At 49.9% G+C, this 25557-nt stretch overlaps 1 protein-coding gene across 1 annotated transcript in view; it reads right to left on the minus strand.

The window, feature by feature from the left end:
* Positions 1–224: 224 nt before the first annotated feature.
* Positions 225–25557, minus strand: part of FGF18 (fibroblast growth factor 18) — a 39924-nt gene continuing 14591 nt past the window's right edge. Inside the window, exons 3-5 of the mRNA XM_006864814.1 lie at positions 22086–22266; positions 9568–9674; positions 225–1291 (exon numbers count right to left, since the gene is read on the minus strand). Of these exons, the coding sequence (XP_006864876.1) occupies positions 1025–1291; positions 9568–9674; positions 22086–22266 (555 nt within the window). The 3' untranslated portion in view covers positions 225–1024. The remainder of the gene's footprint in view (positions 1292–9567; positions 9675–22085; positions 22267–25557) is intronic.

A 25557-nucleotide genomic window follows, 5' to 3' on the forward strand; every position in this document is an offset into this window, starting at 1 on the left:
AATGAACATTAGGATGTAATCTCCCGAAAGACAAGGATTTCCCTCTGTTCTATGTATAGTTGGATTCTCAAGTGTCTAGGGCAGTGTTTGGTGCATAGTTTATTATTTGTGAATGAATCAGTGAATGAATGAATGAATGAATGAATATGATCCCGGAAGTATGAAACACAAAGGGGGTCCTGCTCTAGCTGAGCACTGCCCCCGGCCACCACTCGCCTCCTAGTTTTTTTAAATAATTTGTTGGTTGTTTTTAATTGTTGAGGCAGTAATACTTGGTTCATGAAACTGCAATATACAGAGAAGTGAAATAAATAGCTTATATATATATAATATATATAATATAGCTGGTTTTAAAATATTCCCTTATCATTGGTGTACTAGGTCACGTGAGTCACGGAAGGACGATAGCAGCATCTTCCAGAACTGCGAGCAATGCAGGGTCACCATGATTGGACGAGGCCGTCTGTCGTCAGGAGGTCGAGGCGCGGAGAATTCCAAGGGTCACGCCTTCCCTGCGCGGTGTCTCGGGACAGCTTGCAGCAGACAATAAATAAATGACTGCAAACCAGAGAGCGATTTTTGTTGGAGTTTGGGGCAGGACTGGGTAAGAGAGGGGTGGGGAGTTTGTTGGGTGGTACGACTTTCTCTTTCTCTTTTTTTTTTTTTTTTTTGCAGAACCTTTGGGAAAAAGGACTTTGGTTTCTCAGGGTGTCGTTTTCCTCATTCAAGTCCTCCTCTGGGGACAAGTTTAGAGTTGTCTGTTCCTCGAGAAAGACAAGCACCTGTGGGTTGACAACAATCCCTTTACACAAGTCTTTTGTCATCGAGGGTTTCAAGTCAACAATAAATTCCTTATCGCACCCCCTCCCCCCAAGAGTTTTGGTTCAGTTTTTGTCTTCTTTTAAACACAATATACAAAAATAGAGCTTCTTCCTTATTTTTCATGTAAAAATATTCCTCTGACGCAGTTCTCTGTGAGTGTGAGTGTGGGCTGGGGCGGCCTGCAGGGGCCACGCTAGGCAGCCTAGCCGGGATGCGTGGGGCGGATCCGCCGGGACCTCTTGGTCACCGTTGTATACTTGAAGGGCTTCTGCAACTCGGCCTGCCCCTTGGGGTAGCGCTTCATGAAGTGCACGTCCTGCTGGTTCTCCCGGGTCTTGGGGCCCTTCCGCGGCCGCCCCTTCTTAGTAAAGCCCACGTACCAGCCAGAGTATTTTGCAGACATCAGGGCAGTGTAGTTGTTCTCCAAAACCTTCTCGATGAACACACACTCCTTGCTGGTGCCATCAGGCTGTAGGGAAGAGAGGAGAAGGTAGTGAGAAAGGGAAGGTAGGGTGCAGGCCTGACGTAGGACGAAAGTAGGATGAAGGCCTGAGGTAGAACGCGTACATACAGAACAAAGCTCTGGTCTCAATCCCTGTCACTTTATGGATAAATTATCAGTCATTTCCACACCCTTCTCTATCCTCCAGTTAGGTAAGACTCCATCCTCATCCAGAAACCCATTTCTTCTCAACCTCCCCTAGGTTCTTCCTCAACCCTGCTAGAGAAAGAAGCCCAGACAAAGCCATTCACAACATGATTTCCCCTAGGTCTTGGTGACTGGCTATGAGTTAACCATGTGACTTAAGCTGTCCAATCAGAATGATCCTTGAGAGCTTTCTGTATTTTTTTTTTTTTAAGTTGCTGTCCAATCATTTCAGACTCATGGTACCCCCATGTGTTGCAGAGTAAAACTGTGTTCCATAGGGTTTTTATGGCTGTGGAGTTTTGGAAGCAAATCACCAGGAATTTCTTCCAAGGAGCCGCTTGGTGAGTTCCAACCACCAAACTTTCAATTAGTAGCTGAGCACTTAACCATTTATGCCACCTTGGGGATCCCTCAAAAGCTATAAGCAGATTTCAGCGTGGGAAGTATGTAAGGCTGACGCTGGGGAATCCGTTTTGCCACCTTGCGGAGGAATGTCTGTCTGACAGTGAAGCCAACAGAGAGGAAGCAAAGCCAAGAGGAAGAGATCAAGAGAAACCAAGTCTTGATCACATCATTTGGGCTCTGGATCAAGCTGCTCCTGAAGTTCAAGTTACTTCACAGTTCTGAAGGTCAATCACAAGAGCCCCAACTGATGCACCAAAAACCTGACATTAGTTGAACTCAATGGTACTTCAACTCCACTGTTATACAGTTAAATATAAACTACATCTAATGTGGATTTGTAAGGGCATTGTAATGTTTAATAGGAAGTGGGTTAAATCAAACCACCAAACCAAATCCAAGACCACTGAGTAAATGCTGACTCACAACAACCCTTCACAAGGTTTCCAAGACTGTAATATTTTCAGGAGCAAACAGCCTCACCTTAGTCCTACAGACTAGCTGGTTGGTTTAAACTGCCGATCTTGCAACTAGCAGCCCAATGCCTAACCCACCCACAGAGCCACCAAGAATCCTTGAAGTGGATTGCTGTTGTTGTTAAGTGCCAATGAGTCGGTTCCAACTCATAATGACCCTGAGAAATGGCTAGTGGGTTTGAACCACCAAGCTTGCAGCTAGCAATCCAGTACTTTATTGTACAGCACCACACCAGGGCTCCATGAAGTGGATTTGTGGACTCCAAGACTGAGAATTTTAGCACAGCAAACTCCTGAGCCTGTGCCCTAGCATTTGGATCTCATGCTCCCAAGGAGATATATGAACCCCCAGGAGACAAGGTAGGAGTCCTGGTGTGGCACTGTGGGTTAATGCGCCAGACTGCAAAGCTGTTTGAACTGCAAGGTTGGCAGTTCAAGCTCACCAGATACTCCTTGGAACCCCTATACAGGGTCGCTATGGGTCAGAACCGACTTGATGGCACTTAACAACAACAACAAGCCAAGCCAGCTCTGAGATTTCTTGCTTGACCATAGACAAGTTAATTCCACTCTCTAAACCTGATTCCTTGTCACAGAGGTGCTGTAGGGAACAAGCACTTATAAATGAGTCTGATGCACAGAAGCTTGCTAACTTATTTTTGAAGAGCAGGTGGTTCTGACTGGTCTGAGCGCCCTCCCTCAGATCTGATCTGGACAAAGGTGGGTAGGGAGGCTGGATTTTGAATCTCCTCCCCTAGAAAGCCGACTTGCTCCATGGGCAAGAGTGGGAAACACAGAGAGTTGGAGGCCTGAATTAGCAGCACTCGAGTTTCCAACTAACATCTCCAAATTTAGGCTGGGCCCACTCCTCGTTAAGGACGGCTGCCTGGCCAAGTTGGAAGCCCAGCAGTCTGGCTGTGTGTGGAGACTGAGGTGCGAGTTCCAGCCTTTTGTTTGAAGTGGAAAATGGGCAGGAGTTTCCAGGAACGTTCACCTTTGAGCAGAGGGCAAGCTTGAGCCCTGCAGACAATGTGCTGAACTTTGCAGAAAGGGACAGGCAGGGTAAGAAAACACTCTTTGGAGGATGAGATCTTTTGAGGAGACTGTAGAGCAGGCAGGGAGCAGACCTGGGAAACCTACCTGGGGGCCCAGAGGACAGCCTGAGAGGGACTATTGTGGCAAAAGACAAAGACATATGTACAAGGGGAATAGAGGGGAGTAGTCTCTGGGTTCTGGGTCTCCCATGTATAATTTTAGAAACTGCCTGCCAGACCTGAGTCCAGGTTCCTTGCCTGTTCTCCACTGAACAATCAGAGCAAACTGAACAGGGCCTACATTATGCTGTTTGTCTGCCAGCAGTACCTACCACTGCCTGGAAAACAGCTTTCATCCTTCAAGATTCAGTCAGACATTGCCTCCTCTAAGAAGCCTTCCCAGACTGCCATTTTTTTCCCCTGGGCAATTCCTACTCTTCCCTCAAGATTTCACTCTAACTTCAGACTTTCCTGGGTTCACATACTCCATCTTCTGGACCTCCCCTTAGCACCCATTCTTCCCTCCAATCCCCAACAGAGTAATTTGTGCCTGCCTGCCTCCTTATTCACTCAAGAGAACTGCTTGTTCATATCTTCACGGCTCAGCACGGGCCTGAGCCCAAGACAGGCATCTCCAGGGTTTGTGGGTGAAGGGTGACAGCTTCATGGGCTACATATCGTGAGAGTGATGCAGGGACAGTCAGGAGCTATGAGAGGTCCTTCCTATGGATGTGGGTGAAAAGAGGGAAAAGCAACCAGAGGGTAGAGTTTTCTGCCTGGCCCAATTGGTCTCCTTTCCTTTTCACTTATTCATTCATTTATTCAGTGTTTACTACCTCTGGTAGCATAGTGGTTACGAATAGGGCTGTGAACCTCACAGTCAGTAGTTCGAAACTACCAGCTGTTCCGCAGGAGAAAGATGAGGCTTTCTGCTCCCATAAAGATTTACAGCCTCAGAAATCCTGTACAGGGTCGGTATGAATCGGAACCGACTCCACGGCACATAACAACAACAACAACTACTACTACTACTACAGGACTATGGGGTCCTGGTGTGGCACTGTAGGATCAGCACTGGACTGTTAACCTCAAGGTTGGTAGTTCAAACCTACCAGCTGCTCCTTGGAAACCCTATACAGGATCACTAAGAGTCAGAACCAACTCAACTCAATTGCACTTAATGACAACCACAAGTAAGACATTTTCGCATCTATTATTTTATTTGGAATCCTGGTATAGAGCTGTAGGATAAGCATTAGACTGCTAACTACAAGGCTGATGATTTACACCCATCAGCAGATCAGTCAGACCTATACAGGGTCACTATGAGTCAGAACTGACTTGATGGCACTTAACAACAACAACAAATTATTTTATTGAATCCTCTTTATTCACTGAAGTAAACTCTATCTGATAAGAAAAACAACATTCAGAAGCCAAAGGGCTTGGCCAAGAGACTGAGACTGAGTCCACACGGAGACCCAATCCAGAGACCGAGTCCACACAGAGACCCAATCCAGAGACCGAGTCCACACAGAGACCCAATCCAGAGACCGAGTCCACACGGAGACCCAATCCAGAGACCGAGTCCACACGGAGACCCAATCCAGAGACCGAGTCCACACGGAGACCCAATCCAGAGACCGAGTCCACACGGAGAAAGTGTGTGGAAGAGCAGGGATTACTTGTCACAACACCTCCCCCAAGCCCACACAGCCACCATGGCACAGAGTAAGGTTTGTAAGGGGCTAGCATAGTGCCTGGCAAACATGCTTTATACATCTCTGGGTTTACTGAAGAAGGTTGAGATCGATTGCAGACTGAATTTCCCAAAACTCCAGAGCTCAGGGGTGGTAGAGCAGACCACTTGGGAGGGAGCCATGGGTCCTATGATGATCACAAGGTCCCCACCATGAACAGAGCAGATAAGAAGAAGCTCGGGACAGGCCACTCCTGGGCTTGCCTCCATCTCGGCCTCTGACTAGTTCTATGACCTTGTTTATTACTGTCAAAGATTTTTTTTAAACACCTGGGCCTCAGCCCTACCCCTGGAAATTCTGACTCAGTTCAGGCAAGACAGAGACATCAGTATTGAGAGAGTAAGTGAATCTCCCATCTCAGGACCTTGGTGATTTTGTGGGATTTAAGCACCCTGGTGGTGCAATGGTTTAAGCACTCGGCTACTAACCAAACTCTTGGCAGTTAGAATCCACCAGCTGTTCTATGAGAGAAAGCCCGTGACAGTCTGCTTCCATAAAAGATTTACAGACTTGGAAACCCTATGGAGCAGTTCTACTCTGTCCTATGGGGTCACAATGAAACAGAATCAACATGATGACAATGAGTTTATGGGTCTCCCCTACTACCACCTCCAACCTCCTTATTTCCAAACAGGATCCTATTCATGCTTCTATTTGGCTTGAAAACTGAATCCTCGTGGCATTAATGGGTCCCTAGATCCATTCTTACCTAAAACTAGACTGATCCCTGGACCTTTTAGCTTTATATATTTTCTGGTTGCTACTGTTAAGTGCTGTCGACTCAGTTCCAACTCCTAGTGACCATGTCTGTATAGGGTTCCCGAGATGTGGCTGGTGGGTTTGAACTGCCAACTTTGCAGTTAGCAAGCCAATGTTTATCTTATAGCACCACACCCAAATTCCAGCTTTATATATTGTTCTTAAGTGCTGCCAAATCAGTTCTGACTCACAGAGATCCTGTATATGGTTTCCAAGGAGCAGCTGGTAGGTTTGAACCACGGACCTTGATTTACAAACTTCCCTAAATTCCTTTTTTGGCTTAAGGCATTTTGAGTTGGGTTTCAGTCAAACTGACCAAAACAGTATTAACACGACCATAGTGGTGGTCCAGGGACCCCCTCACTGAGAGGGTCGGTGGTTCTATGCTGCCCAAAGACTTATCAGTGATGATATAGAGGTGGGACAGATAAGAAAACTCCTATCTGTGTGGAGCCTCCAAAGACAGGGAAAAATGCTTAGCACTTAGTAGCTATTACAGAATGAAAGAAAGTATTGCTTTTTGTGGGGGTGAGGCAGAAAGGAGGGCGAACTGCACACACAAGGGATGGGTAGGAATCAAAGCTTGGCATATGATTGGTACAATTGGTCAGAAGGGATAATCACAGATAAGGACCTCGAACATCTGAAAAGGGGCTCAATGCATGTGCCCTGCTATGGCCAGAGCATGGGCAAGACCCAGGATCAAAAGAGCCCAGGAAAGCTATCCCGCTGAGCCTCTTTGCCACTCCAAAAGAGCAGAAATCAGAGCCAGAGTTGAGGCCAGTGGTCCTCAAAGGTGAAGGTGTGACTCTGTGACCTGGCTGCTTAGGAGAAAGGAACTAATATTTAACACATGCCTAGAGTGCCAGTTTATCATTCCAAGGAAGGACACTAAGGCTCAGTGAGATCAGGGCCCTCTGATGCCCTGGCCTGGCATGGATAAGCCTGGCTATTGGTCATGATTCAATCCTTTAGAAAGCTAGAATCACATTTTTACTTCTTTGGTGCCCTACTGTCTTCTGGCCAGGTGCCCAGAGTAGAGATGGAAAGACCCAGAATCGGCCTTCAATGAGCTCCCAGTCTAGTGGGTACAACTCTAGTGGACACAGATGATACTCAGGTTGCTAAGCAACAAAGGGCTGTTCAAGGGGCTATGGGTCTGGGATGGGTGGTCTAAGTAACGGAGTCAGGGAAGACTAAAGGATTCTGAAGGATGAGCAAAGGAAGGGTAGCTGCGATGCGGAAGAACAGCTTCACAGAGCTTTGACGGTCCCAGTCAAAGAACGGTGGTCAGCAGTACCATGTGCCTGTGGCATTAGTGTGAGGACAGACAACAGGCTTCCCTGGGATCCTGAGTCTTCCACCAAGAAGAGAACTTTCTCAAGCAGGTGGTGGGAACCCATGGATGGATGGGTTTGGGATTGAGGAGGACTAAAGGCCAGAGAGACCTGATCTCCGTTGTGCCTTGGAAAGCCGAGGATGAAACAGTGGGGACAGGCTGGAAACCCACCCAGAAAAGGCAACCACGAAGGTATGATCCCTTGACAGAAGTAGGGGTTAGAGAAAGAAGGACAGCTCTCAGCTCTCAAGGTTGGGTAATCCCAGGACCCGGGGGCCCTAACGGATCAGGGAAGCTGCAGTTAGACATCAGCACTGGAAACTACAAGTGCAGCGTCAGGAGCCTAAAGAAGCCAACAGAGGGACCTTCGCGGGGCAAAGTTAGGACAGGTGGATTTAAGGGTGCCCTCGAAAACCCCCTGTCAGGCAGCCCAGAATAAAAGAGTCTGGAAGTGGGTAGGAAAATTGCAAGGGGTGGTGGCCGGCGTGGAGGTGGGGGGAGTGTCGGGCTTCCGCCGCTGTGTCGAGTGGAGCGCCAGCTAAACCGTCACCAATATTATTGACTGGAGAGAGGGCGAGGGGGCAGGAAATCGGAGCCGGCTCCTGTGGAAGCGGTGACTCAGCGGCCAGCCGGCGGGCGGGAGGGCGGCCCGGCGGCGGGGGCAAGCGGCCGGAGGGGACGGGACTGCTCTTTTGACCCCACAATGGCCCTCCTGGGGTCACCATGCCGGGAACCTCGCGCAGACGGGGCGGGGCGCGCGGGGCGCGGCCGCGTGGGCACTGGGCACGGGCGGGGCGATGTGAGCCCCTTCCTTAAAAAAAGAAAGAAAAACGAGCCTAAAACTCAAAGCAGGTTGGGCCTGGGAAGCGGCCCAGGCGGGCAGGAGAACAAAGCGCCTGACGCGGGGCCGGGCCGCCGCCACAGGAAACGGCCGGCCAGGAGGACCCGGCGCCCGCCCGCGCCCCCAGCCCGGCCCGGAGCTTCCACGCCGGCCGGCCGGCCTCAAAACTGCGCAGAGTGAATCACTAATTAAAACCAGTCCTCCGCATCGAGAAGACGCACTCTCCGGATTACTATTATTTTGCTCTTTGGGAAGCTTAAGTGAGTGTGGGCAGTGCAGCTGGAATCTTTCCCTTCGAAATAGGGTTCCGAATCCCCGCCTAGCTCTAGCGTGGGACTTGGGACAAGTGCCCAGGGCACCGCCACGCCTCAACTTTCACATCTGTGGAATGGGTACGGCAGTAGCAGCGACTTTGTGGGATACTTTGTGAGCGCTTTTGTTCAGAGGCAGGCAGAAAGTAGGTGCTCTTAATGGAGACAATCGCTACCCTTGTTATTAACTAATATAATAATAATACAGCATCAAAACCCTGATTCCAGTTCTTGGCTTGTTATACTCTCCTTGATGCCCTTGGCATGGAGAGGAGGGCACAGAGAGAGGGGTAGAAAGTGAAGCATTCAAAAAATCAAAAACAGTGTTTGTCTACAAGATTGTAGTCACCTTCTGCCCCAAACAAAGTGCATTCAAAGGTCAATCATCAGCCAGGGCCTCACTCTCAAGCAGAAGTTCCCTTGGAATCTGGGGTTACCCTCTACCCCTAATTCACCTGCCAGACAGAGCCTCCTCCTCCCAACTAAGCAAGATGGATATGGAGGTGAATACCGTCCCTGCAGAGAGAAGGGGGTTCACAGTGACAGACTCCCTGTGAACCCACACAGGAAGTAAGTGTGTGAATATCACAAAACCAGCAGACCCAGAAAAAAAGAGGAACACAGATGTGCAGCACCAGTGGAGGCATGTAAGTCCATCCCCACACCCACCCTAATTCATTACATGCAGCCCTCTGGTCCGTTCCAAAGTAATAAAATCTTTCTGAAATGCTAGAACCGTGAGGCCCAGCGTGCTGACGAAAGGCTGGGTTCTGGAGGTCGCTGCTGCTCGATGCTGTAAACCCCTGGTGAATGTTAAAATAATCACTGCAGCCACTGCTCTGAGCCTGCCAGTTCCCTGTTCCCAGACATCAGGTACACACACAGTCAGAGAACCCCAGAACACCCCAATGGCCCTCCCACTACCAGAGCTCCACATCTACCATCTACCAGGATACCCCAAAGTCACAGTCATGGAAATCTTGGCCTGGCAGACTGAGGTGCCAGGCAAAGAAGGAGAGGGGGAGAAATTGCAATGGGAATCACACACATATATATACACACTTACACGGCCTGCTTTTCACTGGGACCTGACAGGGCCCTGGACATGTATCCCAGCTCCCCAGAAATGCCAGGGAACTCCCAGCCTCCCCATGAATTCAGGGCCCTCACTCACCTTCCCCACAAGCTTGCCTTTCCGGTTCATACACAGGTAGAATTCGGTCTCCTTGCCCTTGATCCGGACTTGACTACCAAAGGTGTCTGTCTCCACTAGGAGCTGGGCTTCGAAAGACAGAAAGAGAACAAAACAGATTTTTTACCAGGGGCAGTGGCTTGACCTAAAGACTCAGTGACTCATGATCCCAGACCCTGTCCCTGGTCCCCCATCCCCTACCCCTCAAACTGAGAGATGGAAGCCATCCTTCCCTCTTATATTCCCCACCCCTCGGCCTCTCTTGACTGCACTTGGGATGCAGGTAGCTCCAGCCACCAGAGACCAGTTCTGCCCCTTGTGGCTAAATAAGGGTGTGTCTGGCTTCTCCCCAGCCCCTTTCTGCCATTCCCCAAAGCATGACCAGCAGCCCAGAAATAATCTCACCGCCCCCCTACCCCCCCAAGTCAGACAGAGAGCCATACAAAGAACTTCATTTCCCAAAACAGGGCCAAAGTCATACAAATAACCCCAGAAAAGCTGCAGTCTCGAGACTACAGAGACAGAAAGATGTATGTATGCACACCTGCCCTGTGTGTATGCCCTTGCACACATACATACATACATACACTTACCCACACCCGTCTTTGGGGGTGTCATGTTACTTCCTCTCTGGGCACTTAAAATGGGAAGGCACATGGAGGGGAGGTGTAGGCCCCCAGGATATAATCAGAATATTCTCCCTCCCTCAATCAAACCCATCAAGGCTAAGGCGTAACCAACTCCCAGGAGTCCCGAAGTCCCAATCAGGACGGAATATCCCCTATTCTGGGAGTGGGAGATTCCAATGCTAGACCACCCCCTCAGGATGAGTTTATCTAGCGATGACTCTCTGCCACAGTCCTGACTAAACAAGGATATCAAGTGGCCAAAAGGTGGCCATCCACTGGTTAGGTATGCTATGTTCAGAACCCTCCCTTTCCTCTGTCAGTCCACATTTTCTCCCCATTAGACTGTGTGATTTGGGGCAAAACATGGACTCTCTCTGAGCTCCCTCTATCTGTGCCTGGTCCTCCCCTCCACGGCCTTCACTGCCACCTTCTTTGGTTCTGCACCCCACCCCCATTCTCCCACTCCCTTCCTGCATCTGCTCTTCCCTCACCCACAAGATTTTAATTGCAGTGACAAGGGCCTTGCTTCTCCATAACAAAAATCACAGCCCCAACTTTCTGTGTACAGTATCCTTGGAGCCACAAAGAGTGTACCTCAGTGCCCTTAAAAAACACTGGGTATGATTTTAATAAAAAAAATTTTTAAATATATACCTTGGTGTGCCCTGCTATGAAAATTAAAACCATCTGGAACTCAAGATTTCCAATAATTAATCTAGCCCTCTTTTGACACCACTACTAATTAAAATATGATACCCACTTTTCCATGAAAAAAAAGAAGAATTTACATAAAATTTAAAGATCTAACAAGAATTTAGTAATTCTAGACATTCTTTCCCCCCCCCCCCTGTTTCCCCCATCCCTAGTAAACACTGAGTCAGGAGTATCCACCAATGCCAAGATGGGGGTGGGGGTGATACAAGTCCTCCATCATCCCTGCCCCCCTTTCATTCAAACTCCCTATGATTTCCCCCTGCTAGCTTGGTCCCAGAGAACACAGAGCCAAACATCATAACAGGTCTGGGACTTGCTTTCTTCATCTCCTTCCCTAAACCAGGCAACACAAGATGTAGGCTTGAGAGCATAGGGGTGTCAGGTAGGTTCTCCAGCTCCGAGGATTTCTCCCACCCGTAAAGACAACATGTGTAAGAGAAAAGGGAAAATGAATTGGGATGCAGAGATCTGGACATGGATCCCTGACTCACTTGTACGACCTTGGGCCTCAGTTTCTTCATCTGTAAAATGAGGATATTGTTGTTGGTTGCTGTCAGTAGATCCTGATGCCTAATAAGCCTGTGCGTGCCCAGTAGAATTACACCAAGGGGTGTTCAAGGCTCTAACCTTTCAGAAGCAGATGGCCAGGCATATCATCTGAGGCACTTCTGGGCGGGTTCAAATCGCCAATCTTCCAGCCAGTAGTTGAGTGTTTAACAGTTTGTGCCACATGATCCCTAATCTTCAACAGTTATTTGTGAGGTGTGTACAAAATAAGTTTGGTGTGGCACTGTAGGATAAGCACTGGACCAAAAGGTCAATTTGAACTTCAAGATCGGCAGTTCAAACTCATCAGCCGCTCCTCAGAAATCCTATACAAGGTTGCTATGAGTCTGAATCGACTGGACGGCACTTCACAACAACAACAAATAGCCTAGCTCCCTGTTCTCAGCAATTGGACAGGGAAAACTAAGGGACTATTGTTGGCTTTTCCTGATAACTGCATAACCAGATGGTTTTCCTGAAAATAAACAAAATTAAAAACCATAGTGGAAAAAATCAGAAGTGTGGCAAAGGGTAGATGCAGAGCATAACTTGTCTCCCCAAGTCTTGCCTTCTGATCTGAACTTCCTGGGCATCCTCTAGGGACCCAGGCATCCCACACTGTGAGGTGTATCAGAAAGCACCTCAGGTGGGGACTTCTGGGATCTGACTACCTTTGGCATTGCCATCCTAGGCTGTGTGAGCCTTCACAAGCCATGTATCCTCCTCTGAGCCTCAGTTTCCTCACCTGTGCATGAAGAGGGTTTTATCCTCTCTAGTTCTCCCTAGCATTGGGGAGCAGAGTTTGGAAGAGGGGCAACGGTGAGGTCACAGTGCTGAGGACCAAGTGAGTCTGTCTGCCTCTTCCCAAACACATTGGGCCTGAGTCTATCCTCAAAACAGTATCTGTTGACCTGGGTCCTGTGTGAGCCCACTAAAGCCACACATACTCACAAAATTGAGTATCCTTGTTCCCATTTCACAGAGGGACAGAGTTCAGAAACTGAGGTTCAATGAGGCAACTTAGCAAGAGGGGCTAGGTCTTCCTGCCTCTTTCAGGAGTGGGGGTGAAGGGGGCAGGGCTAAGCTCCAGGAGTGGAGGTTGGGCTCTGGGGAGATGTGTCCCAAAGCCCAACCCCCCACCACTCATCAGCCAGACCCACAGCAGGAGGCTTCAGCTCTTGCCAGAGCACGCCAACCAGGCTTGATTGACCCCCACCCCCACCCCCTGCAAGCCTAGCCGCCCCCTCCCAGCATGGGGAGGGTCTGCGCCAGGCCACAGCATCAGGGGAGCCAGAATTCTGTTCTCCCACCAACCGCAGCATGCGATGGAGTGACCTAGACTCCACTCGACGCATGACATCATGATGAGGGATCCGGGCCAGAATTATGTAAAGTCTTCGGGGAATAATATCAGCAGCAGTTCTCAGTAAGTGAGAGAGAGAGACACCACCCAGGCTAGGTTTGCTGCCAGAGCCTGCCTGGCCCTCAGCATTACGCTCCTCGCTCTCAGGCTCCCAAGATGCGGCTGTCAGGAGCCAGAAGCCTCATCTAGCTCAGTTCCTTCCTTGCACAGTGCCTGCACCAAGTCAGGTGGGAAGAGTTTATGACATTGTCTAATTCAATTCCACATCCTGGCGGCCACCATCACCTCAAGTCTGCACAGCTCAGCTGCCTGCCCCTGCTGCTAATCTTAGCCTCTCACTACCACCTCAACCAGGCTATCTTCCACACATCAGTCAGAGGTATCCTTTTGTTGTTGTTGTTAAGTGCCGTCGAGTCGGTTCCGACCCATAGCGACCCCGTAAGGATTTACACCCTCAGAAACCCTGTACAGGGTCGCTATGGGTCGGAACCGACTCAACGGCACTTAAAAGGTATCCTTTAAAAAGATCAATTATGTCCCTTGCCTGTTAAAAGCCTCCCAGGGATCCCCAACCCACTTAGAAGAAAATCTAAACTCTTAACTGGGACTTGCCAGGGCAGATGTTCAGGCTCTACTGGCCGTCCTGTACAGCCTCTCTCCCTCATTCACAGCCCTCCGGTCACACAAGCCTGCTCTTCCAACAAACAACACACCAAGCACACTCCTGCCTCAGGGCCTTTGCATTGGCTGCTTCCTCTGCCAGGAAGTTGCTTTACCCCAAGCCTCCCATAGTGGCTTCTCCTTGTCTCCCAGGTTCAGACTCAAATGTCGCCTGGACCTTCCCTGACCACACAATTTTCCTCTGTGTTCTCCTCTGACGGTACTGTATCCATTGCCATTTTTGTTGGCTGTTTGTACCCACCAGATGGTAAGCTCCATGAAGGCAAAGGCTTCTCCATCTTGTTTATCACTGTGATTAACAGGTGCCTGGGTAGCACAAGCAGTTAAGTGCTGAACTACTAGTTTAAGGGTTTGTGGTTCAAGCCCACCCAAAGATCCCTTGGAAGATAGACCTGAAAATCTGCTTCTGACATATCACAGTCTTGAAACCCCTATGGTGCAGTTCTGCTCAGCACACATGAGGTTGCCGTGAGTTGGAATTGACACAGTAGCAACTAACAACAACAACAACACATGTCCAGCTTAGAATAAATGACCAATAAATCAATTTCATTAAATGAACAAAGAACCTTGTGAAGTAAGTATGACCCCTGAAAAATGAAAGAAAATGAGCTTCAGAGAGGTGAAGGGACCCACCCAAAGTCACACAATCAGTCAGGGTAGGATCGGAATCTGATTCTATAGTAAGTGCTCTTCCCAACTCCGCTCCCTCCTAGCCAGAGCAATTGCTGACGTGTACTACTCGGCAACCACTAGAACCTGGAGCTCCAGCCCACTCTGTCCCCAACCTTGGTGTTACTATCAAATAGTCTGACTTGCTGTGTGACCAAGCAAAAAACCCTGCCCCTCTCTGGGCAAGGACCAAGTGACCTCCTAAGGACTATTTTGGTTCTGGCCCTTCTGAGAAATAGAGCAGTAACTCAAATTTATTTAGAGCTTGTAATATGCTGGGCACTGTTCTGAAGATAAGTGTATTATTTAATTTCATCCTCATAACAATCGTATGAGGTTAGAACTATTCTTATCATCCCCATTTTACAGATAAGAAAATTGAGTCCCGAAGTCACACCATGATGGAGCTAACTCAGATGCAAACTCAGGTAGGATGGCCTAGGATTCTTGGTGTTCCACTTCTCCTCCACCATAGCTGCTTCCTAGGAGTGACTGACTGAGTACCCACCAAATGGAAGGAAGTATAGTTCTTTCTTTGGCCTTGCTTTTTTTTTTTCTTTCTATCCCACTCAAGTGTCTATTTTACAGTAATTGGCAAAGGAAACCAAGATTCATAAGACAGTCAAGTATCGTAACATGATTTCCCCGCTTTTACCCATCCAATCTATGCCTTGATCCCTGTATCACAGTGCCCTGTTGTTCCAAGGTAGAGCATACATCACTATTTACCTTAATTCCATTTAGCCCATGCAAACCTACCTCCGTGTTCCCCTATCTACCTTGTTGTCCCATCCCCCTCCCTCTTCTGGGCTTGCTTTCTTGAAACAGAGGCTGATGAATATGGAAACAGCAGCAAGACCAAAGGTTGGGTCCCATTCCTCCACAACTCCACTACCAAAAAATCTTGAGGCAGGAGGTGGCTCGTTGGACCACCCTGAGGAAGGTGCTTTGGAACCAATATGGGGGATGAAGGGAACCCTTTAGAAGCATTGAGACTGGGTCAGACCACAGCCCAAGATGTGGGGAAGGGTTTCAGATCTGAACCAGAGAGGAAATGGCTGCAGGAGCCAGAGGGTAGTACAGAAGGGGGTTCCACACCACAGCACCCGCAAAAGAAGAGTCCACAGGTGGGTCTTCCCAGGGCCCGGCACAAAGCAGAAGCCCAGGGGTCAAAGGGGGCAGGAGGCAAGGAGTTCAATGTCACCTACTGCTTCTCCCACGTCCAGAGGGGAAAGCAGGAAAGGGAAAAGAGATTAGAAGAAAAGGGAACTGGACCGGAAGCTCTCTCTTTTCTCTTTGTTTCCCTTAAGTGCTTGGATTAACAATGATAATTTTAAAATAACAGCTTATACCTATCTGGGCACTTAACGGGCACTGGGCAAAGAGTCTGAACACGAATGATCTCACTTGATCCTTACAGCAACACTATGAAGTGGCGGGAGTTATGTGCCCGTGGAATCAGTTCCAACTCATAGCTACCTTGTATAGGGTTTCTGAGGCTGTAAATCTTTACAGGAGCAGAAAGCCTCATCATTCTCCTGTGGAACAGCTGGTAGTTTCAAACTACTGACTTTGAGGTAAGCAGCTCGATTCATAACCACCCTGCTACCAAAGTCAGAATCGACTCGATGACACTTAACAACAACAACATGCTACCAGAGCTATGAAGTAGTAACTATTATTCTCATTTCATAGATGAAGAAACTGAGACTGAGCAGTTCAGTGACTTGCCTAGAGTCACCTAGCTAGCAAGTGGTAAGACCAGGATTTGAACACAGATAAAGTACCTCCAGCTGTTCTGAGACAGACAGATATAGACAGAGTCCAACAGAGGCAGTCAGGCAGGGTGGACAGATACCACTTAGGCTGGCGGTGGCAGAGGAAAGAGAAGTGACGTTGATGGATGGATTGGTTGACTCCGGAGTGATCACTGGCCGAGCCTCCCAGCAGCCAGAGAATCAGAGAGAGGCACAATACAAAGACGGAGATGCAAGCAGAGGGACCCAGAAAACAAAGCTGTAGACTGGGTTCATTTCTCCCAGGCCTCAGGTGAAGTCACCCCTAGACCTCAGGGAGAAGTAGGGAGTCAAGAGCCCAGGATAGCTGGAGAGAGCCGGCCCCCCACGTGGGCCCTGCCTGGGCGGCCAGCAACCAGCCGTGCAAGTCCAGTGCTGACAGCGCTGCTGGCCGCTCTCCAAGCATCGTTCTGCAGCAAGGAGACGTCCTTGCAGGAAAGAAGCTTGGAGGTCACCCCAAATCAGTATTCCCTTCCTCTCCTCTGAAGGTAGGCCAGCTAGGGGAAGGGAGAAGTGGGGGCTGGGAGAGAAAGAATCCTTTCTGGAGATCATTCCCCATCACTGTTACACACACTCACACACAGAGACATACACACCCAGTACACACTTAGACACAGACAGACACACACAGACACACGCTCGCACATACACACCAACACACACTCTCTCACATACAAAGACACATGCTCACACACACAGACACAGACACACTCTCTCTCTCACTCACTCATATACACACATACAGGCCTTTTCTAGAAAAGTGCCCACAGTTCCCCTTCTCCTAAAGTCCCTGAGGAAGTTTGCAGGTCACATGGATTCACCAGAAAGGAAGAGGAAAAATCAATGGGATTGATCAAGAGCTATATTTAATCTTGCTGCAGCTCTGGTGTAACCACTTCAGCTGTGGGGTCAGCAAGGCACGGGTGGCCACTCCTCACCAGGGACAGAAGTCCTGAGACGTGAGCTCAGAGGGCAGGGGACTCAGAGAAGATATGAATACATCTTCCCAGTTGGGAAAGCTGCTATGAGAAGCTGGATCTGTTTCTCCCTCAATCCCACTGCACAGTACAAGATTGGTCCTCATAGATATGGACAAATGAACAGATGGACAGACAGATAGGAAGACAAGTGGATGGAAAGGAGAGAGGAAAGGAAGTAATGACTTGTCCAAGTACCTACTGTGTGCTGAGCTCTGTGCCTAACTCCTCCCCAAGCATAAAGCCCTTTTGCCCTGATGACCCACATCCACATCCCTAGGTCCATGCATGAGGCAACAGGCACCCACATGCTCAAGCAGATATTGAGCACCTGCCTACCATGTGGTCCACTCCATGTGGAATGCAGCAGTGAACAAAACAGACCAGCCAACCCTATACAGGGTCGCTATGAGTTGGAACTGACTTGATGGAACTTAACAACCACCACCCTCGAGAAGTTTGTGTTTGTTATAGCAGGGGAGAGAGAGAGCGACAGTGACTAAATGAAACGTACAGCATAATTACCAGATGATGAGAAGTGCTAGAAAGAGAAATGTATGCATGAGGGACAGAGCTGGGGACACTGTGAGGAGGGGACAATGGAACATTAGCCGGGCTGAAGTGGGGAAGAAGTCACTATGGTGTGTTTAAGAGACTGCAGTGGCTGGCGCACAGAGAGCAAGGTTGAGAGTCTGAGGCTGAAGTGGTAATCAGGAGCCAGGCTGTGCTGGGACTAGCAGCTGATTCAAGGACTTGGATTACGTTCTAAATGAGATAAGAGTCTCTCAGCAGAGGAGTGACATGGCCTCACATCTTGGAAAATGAACTACCGGGGACTCAGATTCAGAATAGAGGCCCCTGCTGCCTCAACTCTGGGCTTGAGATCCCACCAGCTGGCCTGAGGACCTTGCTTCTTGCTGGGACTCGGGCCCCCTGTTGGAGGGTAGGAGAGTGGGGTAATGGGAACAAGAAGACCCCTTCCCACACTCACCCCCAGCTCACCCCCTTCCTGTGTGATCCATACAAGTCACTCCTTGACTGTGTTTGGAGCTGTCCCACAGTTATTTTATTCATTCATCCAACAACCTTTAGGCCTGCTCTCTGCCAGACCTGGAGCTGGACATGGAGCACAGCAGAAAGCAGGCCACAGTCACTGCTTTTCAGGGATCAAATTCTCAGAGGGGAGTCAGACACACAGAGACAGAGATTTCCATCCCAGCAGGGGTCTCAGTGCACATTCCCTTCTTCAGGGGTGCTCAGGAAGGCTGCTTGGTGGAGCCATGCCCCACTGGAGGCCAGCTGACTAGACAGCTAGACTCAGACTAAGACCATACCTGAGATGGAGAAAGTCTGCAGAGTACCAACTCTACACTGTGTGCTGCTCCCTCCCACATTAAAGAGGCCCAGGAAGGGAGAGCTCAAGGTCATCAAGTAGACTAGACACTCTGGCTCTTCCTACTAAAACTCAGGGCGCCTAGGAAGATGCAAGGGGGCACAGACTGAGCACCCAGAGAGCTGGGCCACCTATATATGAACCACCATTATATCCCATGCTCAGTAACTAGTGCTTGAATGAGTGATGGAGCAAATGGACTACACCCAGCAAGAAGATCAAAAGACCCTTCATCATCTGATCTTACTCTATGCCCAGAATGTGGGTGAAGGACCCTCTTCCAACTGCATGAGATACCAGGATTCCCTAATAAGAGGAGGCAGCACCCCTGAATTTCCAGGATCCCTTTTGGAAATCTAGGAACCAGTTCCTAAGAGTGGAGACTCAACTTGAGCCCATAATGGTGCCTCCTGTCCCCCACCCCCATCACAGAAATGAGTACAGGTGGTTACTATCAAAATTCTTGTATCAATAATAAATCTTACTTTTGGACATAAGATATTATCTCATTTCAAAGGCTCACTCACAGAGCTGTGGTCTCCCAGCTAGGAAGTGATGGAGCCGAGATTCAAACCCCATCAGACTCATGCTGAACCCTACACATGAATACTTCTTTGCCTGGTACAGTTCCTCCCCTGGCCAGCTCCATGCTGGGAGGCTGGACTTCCGCAAAATGTTTTAAATAATTTTCCTCTCAAAAACTTTTTATTCTCAGAAACCGTTTATTCAAATGAAATCAGAAGGAACATTACATTCCTAAGGCTTTAAAAGCGGAGTTTCCCCTTAGCCCTACCTTCAATGCTGGGACCCCTGACACTTCCTAAGTCTGGGCTCAGCTAGTCCAGGTTCTCCATTCCCATCTGGGACTTCACCTGCAATCACTAAGCAACCTCACTTCCTGCAGCCAGAAGAGTGGGTACCGCCACATCCTAGGTTCAGTGCACCAACCTGGGGGGTCTTCTCATGCCCACTTGTCAGATAAAGAAACTGAGCACCAGGCTCTGTACACTTCTCAGGAGCACAAGTGCCCTGCTTCCTGGTCCAGTGCTGCATCTTCCAGGAGGCAAGGAGAGGGGTTAATGCAATCCCAGATGGGTAGGGCAGATCTGCCCCCTCTTCCAGAGTGGTACCAAGCTAAGACAGTCCCCTCTTCCTGGAGTAGCCCACCCTTGGGGCTTCATAGTGATCCAGAGCCACAAGGAGACCCGGTTGCAGAATACCAAGGCATGGAAATTCATGCAGATTTCACCAAAGGACCATCCACCGCTGCAAAGCTCCCAGACCTAAGTGGGCCTGCACTTCAAGTCTAGCACCTCCTATAGACTTGGGTACTTTTAAGAGTCTGAGATTTTACGTGTTTGTTGAGAGCCTAGATTCCAGACACTTATACAAATCCTGTTTACAATGGGTGTTTGTAAGAATTCTGAGATGACATGTTATAAAATTCCGTGATTCTAACTAAATATGTATTACAAGTTTTCAGTGCACATGATTCTTTGGGCTGGACTGTGTTTTGAGGAAGGAACAAGTTCCTGGACCGTCCTGGGCACCTTGGCCTATGCCAGGACAGGACCACTGCTGCCCCTCCCCCACAAACCGAGCATACCCCCTAATGCAGATCGACAGAGCAGACTGTCCTTCTGGTCCGGCCTGGCCACATAAATCACCCTCCCAATAATATTTGTATTGATTATCTAGATTGGAAGCCTCAATTGGCTCCATTGTCTCACTTCCTCTCCCAGGGCTCACAGATGGGGTCCCTGTGTCTCATCTGTGTTTCTAATTTGACATTCAAATATAGCCACAGCAGCCAACAAGACCCCTGCCTCTGCCCTGGGTGTTGGGGGGTTGACACAGTACATAAAAATATTCCTTGAGAGGGGGGGTTACTAAGTTATGGAATTTGTGGTGCAGAAATAAAAGTCCTTGAGCCCTACCTGGGAGTTTGTTGGAAATGCTCAAACTCAGACTCCACCCCAGACCTGTAGACTCTGGAATCTGCATTTTAACAAGATCCTCTGGTGATTCATATACATGTTAACAATTGCTAAGCAGATTCTAGCCCAAGCCTTGTACTTTATTGAAAGGAAACTGAAGCCCAGAGCAGGCAAAGGGCTTGCCTGAGGTCACACAGAGCTCAGCAGAGGAACCGAGAGGGCACACGGCTGGCTGGAGTGGGGCCAGCATCCTCGGCTCCTGTCCCTCCCACGCTCCTGCCTCTTGTCCCAGAGTGTGGACAGATGGTTCAGACCACAGTCTGACCCCCCTGTACTCTCCCAGCCTGGAGGGGCCAGCAAGAGTTCTGGGCTCCCCAGGAGGGCACCTCCCAGCTGCCCCTTCTCTGGTAGCAACTGGACAGCAGATCCCAGGGAAAACCACCACCTGGGTCTGCCCAGCACAGCCGGGTGTCAGGGAGGGAAGCGCAGAGCCACAGGAGGCCCTGAGAGGGACCAGTGAGGGCCTGGGAGAGATGGGGAGGAGGGGAAGGACTGTGGTCCAAGGGAGGGGGACAGGAAGGACAGAGATGGTGTTGCGGGAGCACAGAGAGATGGACAGAAACAAAGAGGGGAAGAACCAAGAAGGAGGGGACAAGACCCTGATCAAAAGAGAAACAGCCAGACAAGAAAGGAAGAAGGGGAAAGACAGAGGGAAGGGAAGGGAGGCAGTAAGGAGCAAGAGGGCCTGGAGACGGCAGGGAGGCAGCTGGCCTGGAGATGCTAGAGCCACCGCCCCGTGTGGCCAGCCCAGCCCAGCCCCAGTGGCGGTGCAGCTGCCACACTTGGGCCCTACCATGAGGTCAGTCTTGCCCTGGGGCTGAGGGAAAATAAATGGTGTCCAAGATAAAAGGTCCAAGAAATTATTTGTCTTGTTGTCAGGTCCCGACTACAGTGGGCAGGGGCCGGCGGGCAGTGGGGGCACCACCACAGAGGGGCCCAGGCTGGCAGCCTCAGCCGCCAGCTCCCCAAACCTGAGCCTGAGAGTCAGGGAGTAGGGGACAGGTGCTTCCCAGCAGGGTCAAGAACTCACAGGAGGCCTCACAGGGAGCGGTCCCTGCTTCTCCTTCCCAGCAACTTTAAATAAATAACCTGGATGAGAATGTGTTCCATGACTGTATCTGCCAGATCCCCCCAAGCACTGAAGGGTGGGGTCGTGTCTGGTACGCTCACTGCTGAGGGTCTTTGTGGGTTGAGGGCTTGGGGAATGGGTGGGAAGGCAGCAAGAGGGGGATGGCTCCAAACACCACAGAACAGGGCTAGACAAGTCTCAGGGTCAAGGGCAGGTTCATGGGGTCATGTTCCAAGGTAATGCGAGTATCCATTGGCTCACGGGTGTGCAAAGTTTGTAGCAAATATGTACATACACGCACACCACCACCATACCAGATTTCCAGCAGCATCCACAAAGTGTTACCCAGAAGCTCCCCCTTAGTTCAAGGTGTTTGGCAATCCCCACAGCCCTGACATCATCATGACTGCCATTTATGGGAGCCACCAGTAGCCACGTCTGGTGAAGACTCACATCTTCAGGGAAGACTCCCGACAAGACTCGCAAGGATGCCTATCTTACAGATGAGGAAACTGAGGCTCAAATAAGTTGAGTGACAGATGCCATGTCACACAGCCAGGACACAGCAAAGCTGAGATTTCAACTTGAGGCCTTCAAGTATATGTTGGGGGCTAAGGGGGTGGGGAAGAGAGTATTTGAAGGAAAAAGGGTGTTGGCACGTACCATACTTGTCCCCATCCTCGCCGCGGGCACTGATCCTGCGGCCCAGGACCTGGATGTGTTTCCCGCTGGTCCGGCTGTAGAGTTGATACAGCCGCAGCTGCTTACGGCTCACATCGTCTCGAGCCCGAGTCTGGTTCTCCACATGGATGCGGAAGTCCACGTTCTCTTCGGCCACCAGCACCTGGGCAGAGAAAGGGAGTCAGTTAGCCACCCTGGAACACCTGGGTCCCCACCACATCAGAGCCAGCAATGTTCACAACAAAGTGCAAGGCTCTGGACCAGGTCCACAGCACACACACCCTCATTTCCCAGTTGAAGCGCCGAAGCTCTAAGAGGTGAAGCGAGAAGAGGCAACGCTAAGCATCAGCCTAGAATGAAAGCAAGCAGACTGGAAGGAAGGTTTCTGAGGCAACCTGGGGCACACGGTTTGTTCTCAGATTCCTTCTTTGTAAAATGAGGAGGTGGGGAAGGGATAAAGCCCCTGCCCTGATTACATTCCAGGGTAGCTGTGAAGATAAAATGAGCAAATGACAGGTGAGAGGGGAAGTGTCAAAAAACATGGAGCTGGGAGCTTGGAGCTTGGTGAGGCACCTGTAGCTGTGGATTGGTTCACATGCGGCAGGTCTCATTCTGAGAATGACTGAGCCAGAACCCACCCATGGGATTTTTCCCTGGGATTTGATGCTGGAGACCCTCATGCCATCCCCACACCAAGTGTCTGCCAACATTCCAGTCCCACTTGAGTAAGCCTTCACCTTGCATCCTCCATTAAGAACCCCCATTGAGGTCGCATCCTCCTCCAGGAAGCCTTCTCTAGTTATGCCCTCACATCTCTCTCCAGTCTTCTTGTCCCCACCACTGCCTATCACCTGGACTACTTGTACCCACTCCCTCACTGGCCTACTCCCACACTCCCAGTCCTAGCAGTCTATCCTCCTCTCAAATCATCACCTGTGCAATCCTCCATCCCCCTGCACGGGAAGAGCCTGAGCCTTACCTCTTCTTTGCCACTCTCTTCCCCCCTCATTCCACTGACTGCCTTACTCTGCCTGGGCACCTTCTGAGCATCCAGAACAAAGGCCTCAGGACCTTTGCACTAGATGCTCCCTCTGCTTCATTTGTGTCTCTGTGCAAATGTCAGCTCCTCAGACAGGCCTTTCCTGAGCACCTTTCTAAGACATTTTTTCTTTCAGGACTTCTCAACTTGCTCTCTCTTGATCTGCTTCTTGTCTGTCTCCCCCACTGGACTGTCAGCACCATGAAGCTGGAGCTGTACCTTGTTCACTGCTACAACACCCGACACCATTTGTGGAATGAATGAATTTTGAATTGACTCGGGAGTCCTGTCAAGCCATTTAGCATTAAATTAGGCTTTCCTATAATCTGCTAATTGGATCCCTGTTTCAGCCCATCTGAACCATAAGCTTGAACAGGTTTCTGGGTTTGTTCTGTGAGCCCCTGGGGGCTGCTCTCTAGCTAAGGGAAGTTAGGTATGCTTCTAACCTCACTCAGTGTCCTTACCCATAAGTTGCTGTTGTTAAGTGTCATAGAGTCAGTTCTGACTCATAGCGACCCTGAACAGGGTTTCTGAGGAGCAGCTGGTGAGTTCGAAGTGCTGACTTTGCAGTTCAAACTGACCTTGCAGTCCAGTGCTTATCCTATGGCATCACACCAGGATGTGTGATGATACTGATGCCTACCTCATGGGTTAGAAGTGAACACTAAACACCTAAAGCAACTAAAGAACAGTGCCTGACACAGAGTAAGAACTTAGTAGGGCATCTGTGAATATAATGTAAGAGAGCCTCGTTAAGAAACTCTAAATGAAGCCTGGAGCCCCTGGGTAGTGCAACTGATTAAGTGCCTGACTATTAAGTAAAAGTTCGAACCCACCCAGAGAGACCTCAGAAGAAAGGCCTGGTAATCCGCTTCTGGAAAGTCACAATCTTGAAAACCCCATGGAGCAGTTTTACTCTGCTGAGTCTGAGTGGGTTCCCTACAAACACAAGCAGATCATACTGTCACACCCCGAGAGCCAGGGTACTTCCTGGGTATGGATGATAGTGTGGGAAGATGGTACTGCTTTGATTCTCCCAACAACCCTGTATCATAGGAACAACTTATCGCCCTCCTTTGGCAGATGCAGAAACTGAGAACCAAACAAGTTCAGTCCGTTGCTGTAAGACACCAAGTCCAGGTGGAGTAGGAAAGGCCGCTAGATCCCCAGGTGTACACCCTCTTGACTTCCACTACCCCATCACAGCCTGGGGTCCATGGGGAGGAAAGACCTCCAGTGTCCCTGAAGTCCACACCTTAGGGCTTATGTCCTGGAAACCATCACTCTCCAGCTCCACTTCCCTGGAATGACTTTGGAAGCAGCCAGCCTCTCCCCTCCCCCAAGGGCTTCCGGGCACCCCTCCAGACCCTCTCCTCTCCTCCTGCTCACAGGAGACCTTATCGACCAGAGGTCAAACCAATCTCCTAACCCCAGGCCCCTGAGGGGAGCTGCCCTGGCCCAGAAGCAGGCTTCCCATTAATGATTTTCTCCCTGCCCACTGGACAGAGGCAGTGGGGTGACCCAGGGTCAGCAGGGGCTATCGGGTGGCCCTTCTCCAGGATGTGGGCGGGGACTATCCATCTTGTCCAGCTTCCACACTTTAAGTCACACTCTTTGGCCCAATCAACCCCAAGGGAGGTAGCAGGGGTGACCTCTAGCACAGGAAGAGAGTCTGTCCTCCCAGGCTTCCAGTACTGTGCCCCCTTCCACCCTGCTGACACCTGCTTTCAGAAGCCTTTCCTGCCCACCCCCAACCTGGCTTAGGACACTCTATTGCAATGTTTTATTGTCCCCACCACCACAACTGAGTCCCTAGACAATGAAAGCTTGTCTGGTCCAGCCCAGGACCTCCAGCCCTGCCCTGAGGAGGCACTCAGCAATTTGTTAAATGACTGTGGCTCGAATTAGGAAACCAGAGGCTATGATCAGCCTCTCCGCTTCACTACCCAAAAAAGCACAGTACCCAACAGAGGGACCATGCGTGATGCTGTAACTATGCTTAGCTATCTCTGTCCCTAGCACTGTCTGAGAGAAACTCTCTAGCTATGCTAACCCCTCTAAAGAGCCTACCCAGGTGCAGTGGAATCAGGTGTGACCCAGAGCAACCCCAGTTGTGTTAGATTAGAGCAGAACTGAGTTCTGAAGGGTTTTCATGGCTGTGAAGTTCCTGGGTGATGCAAATGGTTAAGCACTTGGCTATTGTTTTTTGTTGTTACTTGTCATTGAGTTGATCTCCCATAGGTGCCTATTGGAAGTGCCCCACAGGGTTCTCGGGGCTGTGACCTTTCAGAAGCAGGTTGCCAGGCCTATCTTCCAAGACACCTCTCAGTTCTAGCACTTAATTACTGGAGGGAGGTGGTTTGAGTCCACCCAGAAGCACCTCAGAAGAAAAGCTAAGTGCAGTATTTGTTTAAT

The sequence above is a fragment of the Chrysochloris asiatica genome, unplaced genomic scaffold (genome assembly GCF_000296735.1).
Source record: "Chrysochloris asiatica unplaced genomic scaffold, ChrAsi1.0 scaffold00071, whole genome shotgun sequence".
NCBI lineage: Eukaryota > Metazoa > Chordata > Mammalia > Afrosoricida > Chrysochloridae > Chrysochloris > Chrysochloris asiatica.